The following is an 18852-nucleotide window of genomic DNA, read 5'->3' as shown; positions in this document are numbered from 1 at the left end:
AATTTTTTATTCGTCCAATTAATTATTTAACACCCCCCCACACACACACACACACATACACACACAAACTGATATTCTTAAATATGATATTCTCGAAGTCATACAATTTTGTGAAATAAAGCCCAATTGCCCCTCCACGTGCCCTCTCACGTGTGTTCACGTCTTAATCCGGGACGCTCGTGTGTGAACTGTGAGAGCTGTGTGAGAGTGAAAAATAAAAAAGAAACTGCCAAATTTAGGACACAGCCATGAAGTCTGATATTTCTGTGTGGCTAATGGATCTTGTGGTGAGAGCTGGTGTGTGTGTGTGTGTGTGTGTGTGTGTGTGTGTGTGTGTGTGTGTGTGTGTGTGTGTGTGTGTGTGTGTGCGCGCATGTTGGAGGCTAATAATGTCCACATTCTCTCCACCATCATCTCTAAAACACTTTCCTCATATCATTCATACAAGCTTTTCCTGACTGTACATAATTAGCCCTGGTCCTTGTATCAGAACTAGGAGGTGTGTGTGTGTGTGTGTGTGTGTGTGTGTGTGTGTGTGTGTGTGTGTGTGTGTGTGTGTGTGTGTGTGTGTGTGTGTGTGTGTGTGTGTGTGATGGGAGGAGGGTGTGTGGGGGGATACCAGATAGACAGGCTGACATCTACTGAGTGCTCATTTCCCTCTCTGCCCTCGGGTGAGGAACACACCTGTCAGTCACACACACACACACACACACACACACACACACACACACACACACACACGGTGTGTGTGTTTTCTTTTGCTCTACAGTCATTAAGAAGGGCAGGAATCTGCCTTGCATCATCCCAGGCTAGGCTGCTCTCTCTCTCTGTCTCTCTCTCTCTCTCTCCTTCGGGGTCTCTGCGTCTCAGCGCCCTGAGCTCCACATCCAGATCCATCAGCCAAATTAAAGCTAATGAGTTGTCAGAGAAAGCCTAGGCCTGAGAAACACTGGTCTATTCTCCGTACGCCACAACACACACACACACACACGCACACGCACACACACACACACACGCACACACACACACACACACACATAAACAGCACTGCAGAAAGCCTATGTGAGTGACTTTAATATGTTGAAGGGCAAGGCTGGAGAGAGGCCGAGGCCCTGATTATTTTCCCCGTCCTGTTTTCTTACTCGCACACACACACACACACACACACACACACACACAGACACACACACACACACACACACACACACACACACACCAGTTAGAGGCCGAGTGCTCGGCATCATTAACTTTGCACTTGTTCTTCTTCCTTCGCAGCGCCGGGTTCAGACTCTCGCTCGTGTCACGTTTCTGAGAAATTGTTTTTATCTCGAGTTCTTACATTTCGAAAGCTTTTCTAGAACAGAAACATGGCGAATTCGGCCAAAGACGAAGAACTGAAAGAAAATGTTCATGAAACGTTAAAAACTCTTTTATTCCGTTCTTCCTTTCCTACAAAGATCATTTTCTATATGGCGAGTTACATATAAGGTTAGTTACGTATAATGCTAGTTTCCTATTAGACAAGTTTTCTATAAGGCTAGCTACTTAAAAGGCTACTTACCTATACGGCTATTTTCCTATTGGGCTAGTTTCCTATAAGTTGTACTTCTTTTGAGGCTGGTTACCTGTAAGGCTAATTTCCTATATGGTTAGTTACTTATAAGGATGTTTTCCTATGAGGCTAGTTTCCCATAAGGCTAGTTTTCTATAGGGCTAATTACCTATAAGGCTAGTTTCCTATAGGGCTAATTACCTATAAGGCTAGTTTCCTATAGGGCTAATTACCTATAAGGCTAGTTTCTTAAAAGGCTAGTTTCCTATAATTTGTGCTTCCTCTGATCCTGGTTACCTATAAGGCTAATTTCCTGAAAGGCTAATTACTTAAATGGCTAGTTGCTTATAAGGATGATTTCCTATAAGGCTAGTCTCCTATAGGGCTAGTCTCCTATAGGGCTAGTTAAATATAAGAATGGTTTCTTACAGGGCTAGTTGTGTACAGAGATAGTTACTTATAAGGCTAGTTACTTATAAGATGGTTTCCTATAAGACTAATTTCCTATAGTTCTAGTTTCCTAGAGGGGTAATTACTTATACAGTTAGTCATAAGGATGGTTTCCTATAAGGCTTGCTACTTATAGTGCTAGTTACTTTTAAAGGTAGTTTTATATACGTTTAGTTACCTATAAATCTAGTTTTCCATGAGGTTAGTTTTCTATAAGGCTACTTTCTTATATGGCTGGTTAAAAGGCTAGTTACTTATAATATTAATTACCTTTAAAGATAGTTTCCTATAGGGCTAGTTGCTATAAGGACGATAACCTATGAAGCTAGGTTCCTATAAGATGTGCTTCCTCTGAGGCTAGTTTTCGCTATGGCTAATACGGTTAAAGTGGTAAATCATTGACATTCTGGATCATTTGCAAGGCACTTTCAATGAAGCAATTAATAAATAAAACCCCAAATTTAGGCTGGATAATAAAACCAGACCCGTGAGATTGCGCGTCTCCTTCTTCCAAGCAAAAGGTAAAGATCGTAGGTGTCACAGTAACACGCGGCTCGTCGTAGCGTGACGCTTCTCTCAGTGACTTCATCATTCACACCGTATTTCTGTTCCACTCCGAGCTTGGATGCGACATCTGCCCGCTTGACGCGAGCTTGGAATTAATACATGTTAATTCTGCTCGTTAGAGGCTCACGGCTCGGAGCCCAGCTTCTGCTCCTCGGATTCTCTTTGATCCTGAGATTCTTGCCAGGTTTCAGGGCTTTGATGCTCCTCGAGCGCTTCACATTGTCTCGACATTCCTCCAGTGTGACCATTAATATTACAGAAAGAGCCCAGTGAAAAAGGTCACGAAACATGAGGTATAAAACGGTGCTCTTTTTAAGGTGGAAGGGCCGGAGAGGTGATTTTCTCCTGGAATCGCTGGTATTATGTGATGAGAAAGAGCAGCGAGTGTCATCTCGGGGCTTCTCTAAAGTGAAGCGGAAATCACGGCTCTTTGTCAGCTAAGAGCTCGTGTCTGGGCCACTCAGACGGTCAGAGATCTGCTGGAGGACTTGCACGTGCGTTAAACACCAACACGCTGCTCACGCTCTCTGCTTAAATAAAGCGTCTTTATGTATTTACTGTCCTCTGAGCACTGGACACGGACTTTTACTTTCCCCAACACACAAAATTTTACACATCTGACTACTATTCATTCATTCATTCATTCATTCATTCATTCATGAATGCTCTGACTACTAATATCTTCAAATGTAACAATAGCAGATCTGAGCAGTAACTAGTTTTCTATATGACTAATCATGCAGCTAACTTCCTATAGTGCTAGTTTTATATATGGCTAGTTCTCTACATGGCTAATAATGTGTCGATTTTCTTCTTATGTCTAGTCTGCTTTTTGTTTAAGGCTACCAATGAGGCTAGTCTTCTATAAGAATAATTCTCTACATGGCTAATAATGTGGCTAGTTTTCTTTAAGTTTAGTCCTGTACATGGCTAATATTGTGTCTTGTTTCCTATAAGGCTAGTTTCCTTCATGGCTAATAATGTGGCTAGTTTCCCATGTACTATATAGTTTTCTTGAAGGCTAATAATGAGTCTAGTTTTCTTTAAGGCTATTGATGTGGCTAGTTTTATCTTCAAAGCTAATAATGTTTCTAAATCCCTAATAGCCTATAAGGCTATTTCTCTACATAACTATCAATGTGGCTATTTTTGTTTATGGCTAATAATGTGGCAATTTCCCCTTTATGTGTAGTGTCCTACAGGGCTAGTCTTTATGTATGGCTAATAATGAAGCTAGTTTTCTATAAGAACACTTCTCTACACGGCTCATAATGTGGCTAGCTTCCTTTATGGCTAATAATGTGGTGATTTCTCCTTTTTTGTCTAGTTTCCTATAAGGCTAATAATGTCAGTGGTTCCCTATAAAGTTAGTTTTCTGTACGGTTGATAATATAGTTTTTATTACGTCTTGTTTTCCTACAGTTCAGTTTTTTACACGATTATATCTATATGAATAAAAATGTGTTTATTTTTCATGGCTTTGGTCTCCGTCCTCGTCCCCGCATCCTCCATCCTCCACTTTAACCGATTGTTTCCTCGACATCCTGTCAGCGTCCGCCTCGGCCCGTGTGAAGTCGGGTAACGCCCGGCCCCTTGTGCCCGAGGATCCTCCTTGCTGCTGTATTTATACCCATTTGACCTTGAGGAAGGAAACGTCCATGTGGTATGGGACGAATTGCTCACACATGTCCAACCCTATAATTAGGTTGTATTTAACGCTCGGATGCTGCAGGTCCTTTAACAGAACGAGGACGTCACCTACGATCAACAGTGGCATAACGAACACATCGTGAACAGATGCTACACAGGTTCCCCCGTTCAGATTCAAAGTTCACCTTCAAGGTTACACAAAAAGGTTTTTGACACACGATACACTAAAGCTTAATAATTTGTCAACAAAATGCTCTCGGTGAAGCTGAACGAAGGAGCAATGAAGCTGGACGGCGGCCAGAATTAGCATCTCGTTATTTCGGGCCCCGCCTTCAAAACTTTGTAGCTTAACCCAGTTATTTGAAACACACAACATTTTTGAAACCTCTGCATTTGTTTCTTTATACACTTTGGTATTATTTTCTTTCCAAACCCCACCTTGTAGAAAAATTTTACCAAAAAGGTTTTAAGGATTTAAATCTAGATAAAATCAGGATTTTCAGTGATCTGAGGTGAGGTTTGATCATTTGTGTGTGTTGATTAAGAAATTGTCCCACTGTGGGACGAATAAAGGTTTATCTTATCTTATCTTATCTTATCTTATGACAGACATGCATTGTCCTCTGCCATCTTGGACATCTTGTTAATAAAGTGTGGTATCTTTCCAAACCCAACCTTCTAAATAGGTTTGGTAGAACATTTGTGTTTAACCTTTTAACTCCAGCACAAATTAATTTTTAACATGGTATTTGAAGAATAACCATATCACAAGGTGGTATCAAAAACTTTTGAGAGTAGTTTTGTAACATGCCAACAGATGGCAGCACAAGGCTGCACGCACAGTCACAGGGTGCACCTTCTTAAGTCAGTGTGCGATTTAATCATGCCACAAAGAGGTTTGACATGATTCTGAAAGTTTTACGGCAATGCAGAAACGAGTCGTTTCGAGGTGTTTTGAGTGGCACAAGCGTCACTGGAAGACGACAAGAGATCATAAAGTCCTTCAACGATCTCAATTTTATAGCTTTATAGCACCAGTGTATAAAGATCTATGGTAATGGGGTGACCATCTTGGATAACAGAAATTATTTTGTTCTTCTTTTTTTTTTTGTACAGTTTAATATCATTCCTAGTATGAAAACATGTTTTGATGTCAATTTAAAGGAACATTAGTTATTTTTGTGGACTCATTTTCCCAGCGCTCATGATTGGCTACATTTGTGTGGTTTTATTTTTTTTAGCACGTTATTATTTTAAGGTGTGAGTTTGAGCTGGTGAATTTCTTCACCCTGGTGTTATGAGAAGGTTCTGGAGAGCTACCTTTCCATCACAATGATGATGTGTTTGAAATGTTTTTTAACCCAAATGTGGTCAAGACTTAACAAGTCTCCCAGAAAAGGAGTTCTGCATGAATTATTTTCTACAGTAGCCAAAGTTGGCTCAGGTTCCTTTTTTTATTCAAAGAATGTGTCCCACAGAGAGAGAGAGAGAGAGAGAGAGAGAGAGAGAGAGAGAGAGAGAGAGAGAGAGAGAGAGAGAGAGAGAGAGAGAGAGAGAGAGAGAGAGAGAGAGAGAGAGAGAGAGAGAGAGAGAGAGAGAGAGAGAGAGAGAGAGAGAGAGAGAGAGAGAGAGAGCTTGTTTATGTATATGGAAGAGTAAATGATAGGCTGTGATTGTGCAAACCCCTCTGTCTCCTTGCTGAAGCGTATGTGAATGTCTGATGAGAACAGCTTGAAGAATTGGAGATACATAAAGCGTTCATGTTTTGTGATTAAAATTGAAGGAGGCATCTGTTGTCCCAAACACTTCACACGACATAGTTAATGTGTTCGGGTCATTTAGGACTGAGGAGTTTAGATTTTTGTGTGTGTGTGTGTGTGTGTGTGTGTGTGTGTGTGTGTGTGTGTGTGTGTGTGTGTGTGTGTGTTTTCTCAGGCTAAAACAAAGACATAATAGTGGGTTGTGTTGCTGTGGTCTGGGTTTCTTGCTTCACAACCACTGATGGCTCCAAGAAGGGTCTTTCGACAGCCGTGAATCTGTGTGTGTGTGTGTGTGTGTGTGTGTGTGTGTGTGTGTGTGTTGTAAGAGATTTTTTTTTTCGTTCCCCAAAAAACAAAAAATGAGTTACAGCTGCAAACATTCAGTCAAATTCTGACATTAATAGTTTGAAAGGAAAGTCTTAAAGTGCTCTAGCTCCCCCTGCTGGCTGTTTGCTGAAGTCGGAAATAAAAAAAAATGATCTCGTAGTAATAATAATAATAATAATAATAATAATTTATTTTTAAGTATGAATTTTAAAATGCCACTCTATGAACTACTATAAAATAATTATTTTAAAATTCAGGGTAAAAATAAATAAGATACAAAGGTTTTTTAAATGATTTTATCCTCAACTGGGTCCCAATAGTTTCCACCAGTTCTTTGCCTGGAAGTTCTTTGCCTGGGAGAGCTCTTTTGCTGATGCAGTAGAACTTCCTTGTTCCTGTGTCTTGTTCCTGTGCTCATCTTTTGCAATGATGTAGGACCTGTGACATAAAACTGTCTTCCACATCTTCATCTTAGTATCAGACTTTGTCTCCTCACCCAGTGTGAAGCTTCCACACAGCTGTTTCTGTTTCACTTAATCACTGATGATTTTTATCACCTGCTTGGTAGAACTGGTGAATCATACACCTGACTGTGATCCTACAAAATCCCTGACTCTGTTCAAGTGTGCAAAGGTGTGCAAAAGTAAGAATTAAAGGCAGAAGCTGGTCACAACCAAATACTAACTTTTAGCTTTCCTTTCTTTTCATTTACTTTACATTTTTTAGTAGATAAAAATATTTAACACGTGTTTTTTAAAGCATTCTCACTTTACAGCATTTATGTGTGTGTGTGTGTGTGTGTGTGTGTGTGTGTGTGTGTGTGTGTGTGTGTGAGAGAGAGATTTTTTTATTAATTTATAAAGCAGTTTTACTGATACATTAAACATATTATTATTATTATTATTATTATTATTATTATTATTATTATTTTGATAGATAGTTTGCTATTACTATTATTGGTTTATTTTTTTTTTTTGTTTATTATTTAGATAGATAGATAGATAGATAGATAGATAGATAGATAGATAGATAGATAGATAGATAGATAGATAGATAGATAGATAGATAGTAATTCTTCTTCTTCTTTCGGCTGCTCCCATTAGGGGTCGCCACAGCGGATCATCCGTCTCCATACCACCCTGTCCTCTACATCTGCCTCTTTTACACCAACTACCTGCATGTCATCCCTCACCACATCCATGAACCTCCTCCTTGGCCTTCCTCTTTTCCTCCTACCTGGTGGCTCCATCTTCAGCATTTTTCTACCAATATAATTCATGTCCCTTCTCTGCACATGTCCAAACCATCTCAATCTCGCCTCCCTCACCTTGTCACCAAAACGTCCTACATGCGCTGTCCCTCTAATAAACTCATTTCTAATCTTGTCCATCCTCGTCACTCCCAACGAAAACCTTAACATCTTCAGCTCTGCTACCTCCAGCTCCACCTCCTGTCTTTTACTCAATGCCACTGTCTCTAATCCATACAACATCGCAGGTCTCACCACAGTCCTATAAACTTTCCCTTTCATTCTTGCAGATACTCTTTTATCACAAATCACTCCTGTCACTCTTCTCCACCCACTCCACCCTGCCTGCACTCTTTTCTTTACTTCCCTAACACACTCTCCATTACTTTGCACTGTTGACCCCAGGTACCTGAACTCCTCCACCTTCTCCACCTCTTCTCCCTGCAACCGCATCACTCCACTGCCCTCCCTCTCATTCACACACATGTACTCTGTCTTACACCTACTGACTTTCATTCCCCTTCTCTCCAGCGCATATCTCCACCTCTCCAGGCGCTTCTCAACCTGCTCTCTACTCTCACCACAAATCACAATATCATCTGCAAACATCATAGTCCAGGGAGACTCCTGTCTGACCTCGTCCGTCAACCTGTCCATTACCACTGCAAACAGGAAAGGGCTCAGGGCCGATCCTTGATGCAGTCCAACCTTCACCCTGAACCAGTCTGTCGTACCTACTGCACACTTTACTGCCGTCACACTGTCCTCATACATGTCCTGCACCACCCTCACATACTTCTCTGACACACCTGACTTCCTCATACAATACCACAACTCCTCTCTCGGCACCCTGTCGTACGCTTTCTCTAAATCCACAAATACACAATGCAGCTCCTTCTGTCCTTCTCTATACTTCTCCATCAACATCCTCAAAGCAAATAAGGCATCTGTGGTGCTCTTCCTCGGCATGAAACCATACTGTTGCTCACAGATGGTCACCTCTTCTCTCAGCCTGGCTTCCACTACTCTTTCCCATAACTTCATGGTGTGACTGATCAACTTAATTCCCCTGTAGTTACTGCAGGTCTGCACATCTCCCTTATGCTTAAAGATCGGTACCAGCACACTCCTTCTCCATTCCTCAGGCATCCTCTCCCCTTCCAGAATCCTGTTAAACAATCTGGTTAAAAACTCCACTGCCATCTCTCCTAAACATCTCCACGCTTCTACCGGTATGTCATCTGGTCCAACCGACTTTTCATTCTTCATCCTCTTAATCGCTGCTCTCACTTCCTCCTTACTAATCCTATCTACTTCCTGCTTCACCAACTCCACATCCTCCAACCTTCTCTCTCTCTGATTTTCCTCATTCATCAGCTGCTCAAAATACTCCCTCCATCTTCTCAACACACTCTCCTCACTAGTCAACACAGTTCCCTCTCCATCCTTTATTGCTCTAACTTGCAGTACATCCTTCCCAGCTCGGTCCCTCTGCTTGGCCAATCGGTATAAATCCTTTTCTCCTTCCTTAGTGTCCAACCTCTTATACAGCTCCTCATATGCCTTTTCCTTGGCTTTCGCCACATCCCTTTTAACCTGCTGCCGCATCTCCTTGTACTCCTGCCTACTTTTCTCATCACTCTGTCGATCCCACTTCTGTTTTGCCAACCTCTTTCCCCTAATGCTCTCCTGCACTTCCTCATTCCACCACCACGTCTCCTTGTCTTGCTTTCTATTTCCAGATGTCACACCAAGTACTTTTCTAGCTGCCTCCCTCATCACTCCTGCAGTAGTTGCCCAATCATCCGGCACCTCTTCACCACCACCAAGCCCCTGTCTGACCTCTTCCCTAAACCTCACACTACACTCTTCCTCCTTCAGTTTCCACCATCTTATTCTTCTTTCAAACCTTACTTTTCTCCTCTTCTTCTTCGCCTCCAAAACCATCCTACAGACCACCATCCGATGCTGTCTAGCTACACTGTCCCCCGCCAACACCTTACAGTCTCCAATCTCCTTCAGGTTGCATCTCCTACACAGAAGATAATCCACCTGTGTGCACCTTCCTCCACTCTTATACGTCACCCTGTGATCCTCCTTCTTCTTAAAATACGGTGTTCACCACTGCCATTTCCATCCTTTTAGCAAAATCTACCACCATCTGCCCTTCCACATTCCTCTCCTTAAAGCCATACCTACCCATCACCTCCTCATCACCTCTGTTCCCTTCACCTACATGCCCATTAAAGTCTGCCCCAATCACCAATCGTTCTTTCCTAGGTACACCATCTACCACTTCATCTAATTCACTCCAGAATCTTTCCTTCTCCTCCATCTCACAGCCAACTTGTGGAGCATAGGCACTGATGACATTTATCATCATCCCTTCAACTTCCACCTTCACGATCATCACCCTATCAGAAACTCTCTTCACCTCCACTACACTCTTACTGTACTCTTCCTTCAGAATCCCCCCTACACCATTTCTCTTCCCATCCACACCATGATAAAACAGTTTAAACCCACCTCCAATGTTCCTGGCCTTACTCCCGTTCCACTTGGTTTCCTGAACACACAACACATCTACCTTTCTCCTCTCCATCATATCAGCTAACTCTCTCCCTTTACCCGTCATAGTACCAACATTTAAAGTACCAACCCGAACCTCTACTCTCCTACACTGCTCCTTTTCCTGCCGTCTCTGTAGACGTCTTCCTCCTCTCCTTCTCCTCCTTCGGCCAACAGTAGCCCAATTTCCACCGGTACCCTGTCGGCTAACGATACCTGTGGCGGTCGTTGTTAACCCAGGCCTCGACCGATCCGGTATGAAATTCTCATTTGTGATCCGCATATTTGATTTGGCACATGTTTTACGCTGGATGCCCTTCCTAACGCAACCCTCCCCATTTACCCGGGCTTGGGACCGGCACTAAGAGTACACTGGCTTGTGCCCCCCTAATGGCTGGGTTGATAGATAGATAGTAATTATTATTAGTTTATTGATGACTGCTTTCAGAAATCAGAAATTATTTTTAATTAAAGGTGAAATAAATTAATAACATTAAAAAAAATTATAATAAGAATAATCCGCTTCCTAAACTAAAAACAGAGCATTTTTGTTGGATGGGACTCATGTATGATCTAAAAGCCACGCCCATATCGTGACGTATGCGGAAGTGTTCCGTGGAAGGGGGTGACGTTGCAGCCGTGAGCGGCGCGTGCGGTGGAGTTCACTTCGATCCTGAGTTCCGGTGCTGCTACGTTTCTCCTGCAGGAGCTCAACACGGAGTCACCATGAGGTTCACAGTGATGCTTTTACTTTTAATCAGCTTGTATACCTGTAAAGGTGAGTGAACATCTAATCTCTCTATAATAATAACAATAACAATAATAATAATAATCATCATCATCATCATAATAACAATGAATCACTGTTATTATAATAATGAGTAGACTGGTGATTTCATAGGTAACCTGAGTGCTGCCTTCACAATCTAATGTTTACAGACAGCTACAAATAATTTATTCATGTTCCACGTACGTACGTGCGTGCGTGCGTGCGTGTGTGTGTGTGTGTGTGTGTGTGCGTGTGTGTGTGTGTGTGTGTGTGTGTGTGTGTGTGTGAGAGAGAGAGAGATAGAGAGAAAAAGAGATATGCCGGATCTAAAATGCTCTGCGTATGAAATGATAAATACAAAATAAAAAACATAAATACATAAATTAATTAATTAAGAAACAGATAGATAGATAGATAGATAGATAGATAGATAGATAGATAGATAGATAGATAGATAGAAAGGTAGATGACTAATAGAGTGATATAAATTAAAAGTTAGGACAAGTGAGTGAATGAGTGAGTGATAGTGGCAAATGAAAAGAGAGAGAAGACTAGTAGAAGTCATGTTAAGTAATGTTGTGCTGTAATGTTGGTTGTTGTCTTTGTCAAGCCGACACAATTACCCTGTAATTAACTACAACATAATCACACACATACATACACACAAAATTACACAAATTAATTAATCCTCATTTGTTTGTTTTGACTTGTATGACAGCTGTTCCACATCAACTAACTCTGAGAATGATAATAATAATAATAATAATAATAATAATAATAATAATAATAATACACTTCCCCCAGAATAAAAACATCTATTCTTCAAAAAAATGAATAAAACAAACAAACAAACAAACAAACAAAAAAAAAACACTGCGTCAGGTTGTTATGTAGGGTGGGGGGGGGGGGAGGGGGGGGGGTAGTGTGAAAAGGCAGAGGTTTTTCTATCCACCTGAAGTTGATTGTCTTCTTATAACAGTATTCCTCCCATCATTTGTGTGGCCTGAATAAAGAGGCCATGTTTGGCGTATAGAAAGTTTAAATTAATAAAACGGCCTTTTGAAAAGCAGGTCATTGTTTCGGATGTCGTCTCCTGGCCGAACATGTGAATCCGGTTAAACGGGTCTGTGAGCTGGACTGGGTTTGGAATGTGTCTTGTTTTTCCACACAGTTTATATATCATCATTCCATGAAAGGAGTTTAATTTAATAAAATATAAACATTATGTCATGTGTTTACTATTATGTCATGTTGTCTTTAACGGTTCACAATTCTTGAAGGTCAAATGCACATCCAGCAGTATGGCACAGATTAAATCTGACTGGGACAGGGCTGTTCTTCTCATTTCCAGTTATAATAGTACCAGATAAACGTTTTAACACACCTTCACCTTCAGGGTATTTTGCTTTAAAGTAGACACCTTTTGCTTTAATGACACCTTCTGCTTTAATAACATCACACCTCCTTCTTCATGATTTACCGTGGGAACCTCATATTCAGGAACCGTCCGTTAACTTTCTGTACGTCTGACAACAACAAGCTGTTTAGAACAAAAAACGTTGTGGCTCATCGGACCAAAGGACAGTTTTCCTAATGATCTAATGTCCATTCCTTGTGTTTCTTGGCCCAGGCAAGTCTCCTCTGTTCGTTATTGTTCTGATGTAATGGTCTCTTTGCCACAATTAGACCATGAAGGCATGACTCATGCAGTCTCTTCTGAATAGTGGATGTTAAACATCTGCCACTTAAACTTCAAGAAGGATTTACCGGTATGTAAATCGCCAATTTCTGAGGCTGTTAATCTTCTGCAACAGAGGTAGCTCTTGGTCTTACTTTCCTGGGACGGTCCTCATGAGCTCCTGTTTCATCCAAAGAGTGCACTTGGAGATACATTTAAAGTTCTTGAGATTTTTTTGGTATTGAATGACCTTCATTTTTTAAAGTATTGATGGATCTTTTTTCTTTTTCCTTAAATGAGTGTTTGTCATAATACGGATTTGTACAGTATTTGTAGTAGCACTAGCAGAGATACTGACTCTGTGCTCTGTACAATTTCCTCTACACAAGACAACCGATGGTCTAAAGCACATTTAGAAGGCAAGAAAAGTCACAAATAAACAATTGAGAAGACACACCAGTGAGCTGAAAACCATTCCAGGTGACGACCTCGTGAGTTCCATGAGTCATCAAACGCTTAATGGACAATCTAAAATATAAAACATACTGATGTCTTCAGTATTGATGTTAAAAATAATCAATATAAAAATAAACAAAACAAATAAACACAGAAGGAGAGCGGTACTGTACATCAGTTTAGTCTATTAATGCATTTATACACCATTTACAATTAACTATTTACTATTAATAATTTATAAATAAAAATCATCAAACTTTTTCATTTTTTTCAATTCTTCCTTCCACCATTATTACTACGATTACTATTAAAATAAATAATTAAATACATGAATTATTGTTAAAACAAACAAATTAATAGTCGCCATCAAACTGTTAAAATTACTTTAACGAACTATTACTGTTCTAGTTAAAATAAACAAATAAATAAACTCAGCGTTGATTGTGCTCATTAAATAGACACTATTAAAATAATAATAATGCTAAAATAATAATAATGAAAAATTTCTACACTATAAATAAGAAAAAAAAATCTTAAACAGCCTCAGATTTTAATTTATTCATGTATTTTTTTTTTAGGTGGAGATTATTTATATATATATATATATATATAAATATTTCATATTGTATTTTTGTATGTATTTTTGTAAATATATAATATATATATATATGTCAATAATATATGTATTGTTCTATATTATATGATATATTATATTGTGTAATTTCCATCATTTCTACCGCATTTACAAAACATATAATAAAATAAAAAAAAGTTTTGTGAAAAAAAAAAAATTCAGTGAATGTAAATTGGCGGTGACGTAGAAAACCACGCCCCCGACTACCGCCTCAAACCCGGAAGTTGGTGACGTTGCACCTTCGACTGAACCTAACGATTCCGCTCTTACGTTTTTTTGCTCGTTTTGTTTTTCCTTTACTCAGAAGTGTTTATATATTTATACATACTTGATTTATTTACGTTGTTTTTCCGTCGTGTGTCTCTTTAAAAGTCACAAATGCGCCTTCTGTTAACGTCGGTGTTGTTGCTGTGTGTTTGTGTGTTCATGGTGAAAGGTAAGAAACTCACATTCCTGATTCTGAATCCCACAGGACTCGTAACTCACCACAGAAGTGCACCAGAAACCCTAGTGGTTTCTTTTTTCTCCTCCACTGGTTTTTTTTTTTTTGTGTTTGGTGTAAACAGTATCTGTGGTGGTTTGTGCTTTGCTTCTGGAATCTTCTTTGTACTGCATTGATTTTTCTTAGAAACTCTGTATTGAATGTAAATATGTTTGCTCTTGAAGTTTCCACAGAAAAATTACCAGGTGTTTTGTTCAGAGGAATAAAATGATATCTGGGAAAACTGCTAAAGTTTTTTTTTTTTTCTTTCCAGGTAGCGTGATTCGACATGAAACCGTGGAAACTGAGACCGGTGTCCAATCAGAGACCGGAGGGCATGTGACAACTGGCGAATCAGGGACCGAGACCAACACCCAGAGCAAGAAAGAGACGGATGAAAACAACAAAGTGACCACCCAGACAGGCAAAGATACAAACAAGATGACCGTCCAGACAGAGAAAAAGAGCAAAGTCCCTGTCCAGGATGAAAAGAGCAAGACGTCCGAATTTACGGATCTAAAAACTGTCCAGACTGAGGAAAGTAAAGGAAAGACTGACATCCAGACTGTTGGTAAGGACAAAGCAACCAGCCCGACTGACAACAAGAAGATCGAAGCCCAGCCAGTAGATGCTGCACCTGATGCAGAAAAGAAGATTACCAATAACCCTGACGATCAACTGAATAAAGAACAACAAAACAACGCAGAGAAGGAAGTAAAGCAAGGGGAAGAGGGTAACGCTGTGGGGGGTGGAGATAGTAAGGAAGTCGGAAAGGGAACTGTTAAGGAAGATGGAGAAAGTAAAGCTGTGGAAGCGGGAGATGGTGTGAAAGGTGGAGATGATAAAACTGTGGCTGGGGGAAAGGGTGAGGAACTAGGAGATGGTAAAACTGTGGCTGTGGGAGATGAGGAGGAACTTGGAGATGGTAAAACTGTAACTGGGGGAGAGGGCGAGGAACTCCGAGATGGTAATACTGTGACTGGGGGAGATGAGAAGGAACTTGGAGATGGTAAAACTGTAACTGGGGGAGATGAGAAGGAACTTGGAGATAGTAAAACTGTGGCTGGGGGAGATGAGAAGGAACTTGGAGATGGTAAAACTGTGACTGGGGGAGAGGGTAAGGAACTCCGAGATGGTAAAACTGTGACTGGGGGAGATGAGAAGGAACTTGGAGATGGTAAAACTGTAACTGGGGGAGATGAGAAGGAACTTGAAGATGGTAAAACTGTGGCTGGGGGAGATGAGAAGGAACTTGGAGATGGTAAAACTGTGGCTGGGGGAGATGAGGAGGAACTTGGAGATGGTAAAACTGTGACTGGGGGAGATGAGAAGGAAATTGGAGATGGTAAAACTGTGGCTGGGGGAGAGGGTGAGGAGCTCGGAGATGGTAAAACTGTGGCTGGGGGAGAGGTTGAGGATCTTGGAGATGGTAAAACTGTGGCTGGGGGAGAGGGTGAGGAACTCGGAGATGGTAAAACTGTGCCTGGGGGAGATGATGAGGAATTCGAAGATGGTAAAACCGTGCCTGGGGGAGATGATGAGGAATTCGAAGATGGTAAAACTGTGGCTGGGGGAGATGATGATTTCGGAGATGGTGAGGAATTCGGAGATGTTAAAACCGTGGCTGGGGGAGATGATGAGGAATTCGGAGATAGTAACGTTGTGGTTAGGGGAGATGTACATCGTGGGGTGATGAATGACGATGATGACGATGTTGAAAATGATTACGAGGAATTTTCTCTGGAGAAGAAACAGGTCATGTTTAACCCTTCGAAGGAGGCCGAGAGCAGTCACTTCTTCGCCTACCTTGTCTCCACTGCCCTGCTGGTGGCCATCCTATACATCGGATACCACAACAAGCGCAAGGTTAGTCCCGTTTTCGGTTCTCTTTCAGCTTCTACTTTCCTTCACGCTGATGTCACGCCTTCAGTCACTACTATTTCTGTTGTTATAAACTCTGATCTGGTCTTTCTTTCAGATCTTTGCTTTTCTGCTTGAGGGCAGAAGGGGGAAGTACTCACGGAGACCCAAAACATCAGACTATCAGAAACTTGATCATCATGTGAGTATTAAAGGATTAAATATTTTATTAAATAGGATTAAAGACCAGTCAGCAGCTCTGCTTTAAACTCACACTTCGTTCACTTAACCACTGGGTAATGTCACAAGTTCTGTCAACTGGGAACTGAGGAGACCAGTTGCTGATGTTTCGGAGGAGAAATGTTGTGCCTGATACAAGATTCTAATTGCTAAACAGTTCTGGGTGTCCTTTGTTGTATTTCTCATTTCATGATGTTTTTTTTAAACAGTGAAAGGTCTAAACTTCAAGCAGGTCAGTTCAGCATTCAGACTCTTTTATTACAAAGTCATGCTGTTGTAATAGATGTAGCATGCAGTTAGCATTGTCTTTCTCAAACACTATATGCAAGGTCTTCCCTGAGAAAGATGTTTTCTGTATGAAAGCTGCCCATTCCACAGGCACTAATGCACCACCATACCATCAGAGATGCAGCTTTTTGAACTGAGCACAGGCTGGATAGTCCCTATCCTCTTTATCCCGTAGGATGTAGTGTACATGGTTTTCAAAAAGAAAACTTCGATTCGTCTGACCACAGAACAGAAAGGATGGTGGCGTTTCTGGATCATGTTCATGCATGCCTTCTTCTTTGAAGGATTTAACCAGCATTTGTGGATGACATGGAGAACTGTGTTTACTGGAAATGATTTCTGTAGGTGTTAATGAGTCCATGCAGGGGGCGTGATTTCCATTCATAATCACGACTGTATAAATGCAGAGCCGCCTGTGGGGTGGAATCAGTGGCACAGTTCCTGAGCATTAAGAGGAGGTGATGGTGGTGGTGATGTTCATTATGAAAGTTATTTTTTTTTTGTGTGTTTGTGTTTTGCAGTGATGGATCATTAACTCGTCCTGATTCTCCGCGGTGATTCTGCAGGATCGAGCTGCGACTTCAAACACTCAACCCGATTCTTCTTCTCGTCGTGTTTTGTTTGGTGAAGGTTCAGCATGATTGATGGTTGCTCGTGTGTTTCCTGTTCTCCTCCTGTCCGTCCTCAAACAGGTTTTCGTGTAATGCCGATTACGTCACTAACGCTTTCGGGGAAATCTTTTTTTTTTTTTTTCCTTTTTCTTTCGGTTTGTTTTACGTGCGCTTGATTTATAGGTGTATATTGGGGTTTGTTCTGTCCATTCATGGTAGAAAGGGGGAGATCGGCGGGATGTGATTTCAAAAGAGAAGCATAGAAAATTGAGGAATTGTTTCTGAAGTGAACGGCTTTATGCAGGCTGGGACGTGGCAATGTGCGATTGCAGCACGTAGACCTCATAAAGCTTTGTTTAAAAGAAAAAATACGTCTCTGCCTTTCAACCCTTTATTGTTTTTATTATTATAAACAATTTTTTTTTTCTGTCCAAGCTTCAGACACATCACGTGTGCAATGATGTGAAAATGAGGTGTGTTAAGAAGCACATGTGGAGAGATTCAGCTAATTATTTACTGCCCTGTTACACTGGGTTAGTGTGTGTGTGTGTGTGTGTGTGTGTGTGTGTGTGTGTGTGTGTGTGTGTATGTGTGTGTGTGTGTGTGTGTGTGTGTGTCAGGGTTTAAAGTCCTGCTTTAAAGCAGACACACAATCCTGCTCTCTACTGGCCACTACAGGTGAATCTTTTATTTTTATTTTTATTTAATTAGTTTAATTTCCGCTGATTATTCGCGATTGCGGTTTCGTGAACGCCGTTAAGTCCTGCAGATACAAAACGATGCATCAAAAGATCCGAATCTGATGGAGAACCTGAAGCTCCTATGGAAGGAGAGGAGTGAAGAACCAGCAGCTTCGACACTGTAGAAACACGTGTTGAGTTTTTGTAGTTTATCAATTGAAGTATCGTATCGGTGCTGCTTGACTCTGTGTGTGTGTGTGTGTGTGTGTGTGTGTGTGTGTGTGTGTGTGTGTGTGTGTGTGTGATGTCGAGGCTCGTGTTTGAATGTAAACAGAACGATTTTGACTTTACACAGCCATATGATGATGATGATGATGATGAAGCATTGTGGGTGAACCACTGATTCAGGACTCGGATTTCTATCTTTAATTCTATTTTCTGTAGAGGATTAAAGTGTTTTTTTTTTTTTTTTTTTATCACATCATTAAAAACAGAGAGATATATATGATGTCAGGTTCCATTCTATGAAAGACTTCACACAATCACTGTTTTAAATATCAGATAAAGAAAATATTAAAGTTTTTCTGTCTGCTTTGTTTCTTTTTTTTTCTTTTCATTGAATCCTTTGTTACCTAATGATTGTTTTTTGGATAAAATATAAATAAAGTTATTCCTTTATCGACTAGGTTTTTTTTGTTTTTCACACACACACACTGACCTCAGTTCAAATGTATTGGGACACACTTGTATAGGACGTCTTTGAAAGTGGAATCGTGAATCTTTCCTTTTGTTAAATTAGGAGACTCGAAACATGGGCCAGCATGACAAGGCCTCTGTTCACAAAGCCACCTCAGGCCTTCTTACCTCATCAGAACACACTTGTGGCTCTGCAAAATCTAGTGGAACATCTTTCTAGAAGAGTGAAGGTTGACGGTAAATGGGAACCAAATGTGGAATAAGATGTTCAGAAAGAAGCACATACAAAGCTCAGGTGTCCTCATACTTTTGTCTTTATAACATGAAGATCTTTTA

At 40.7% G+C, this 18852-nt stretch overlaps 1 protein-coding gene across 4 annotated transcripts; it reads left to right on the top strand.

The window, feature by feature from the left end:
* The first annotated feature begins 10712 nt into the window (after positions 1–10712).
* On the top strand, positions 10713–17711 carry tgoln2 (trans-golgi network protein 2). 4 transcript variants are annotated; one of them, XM_083554189.1, is made up of 5 exons: positions 10713–10901; positions 14416–14948; positions 15051–16007; positions 16120–16203; positions 17051–17711. In XM_083554189.1, exons 1-5 carry the CDS (start codon positions 10724–10726, stop codon positions 17051–17053), a joined length of 1755 nt encoding a protein of 584 aa, XP_083410315.1. In that variant the 5' UTR covers positions 10713–10723; the 3' UTR covers positions 17054–17711. The 4 variants fall into 4 exon arrangements, with proteins under 4 accessions (XP_083410315.1, XP_083410313.1, XP_083410314.1 ...); XM_083554187.1 differs by having other exon boundaries at positions 14416–16007; XM_083554188.1 differs by having other exon boundaries at positions 10713–10905; positions 14420–16007.
* The last annotated feature ends 1141 nt before the right edge of the window (positions 17712–18852 follow it).

This window comes from Silurus aristotelis (genome assembly GCF_946808225.1).
Source record: "Silurus aristotelis genome assembly, chromosome: 11".
Lineage (NCBI taxonomy): Eukaryota > Metazoa > Chordata > Actinopteri > Siluriformes > Siluridae > Silurus > Silurus aristotelis.
The sequence above is the reverse complement of the archived record's forward strand: the minus strand, read 5'-3'. Positions and strand labels throughout refer to the sequence as shown.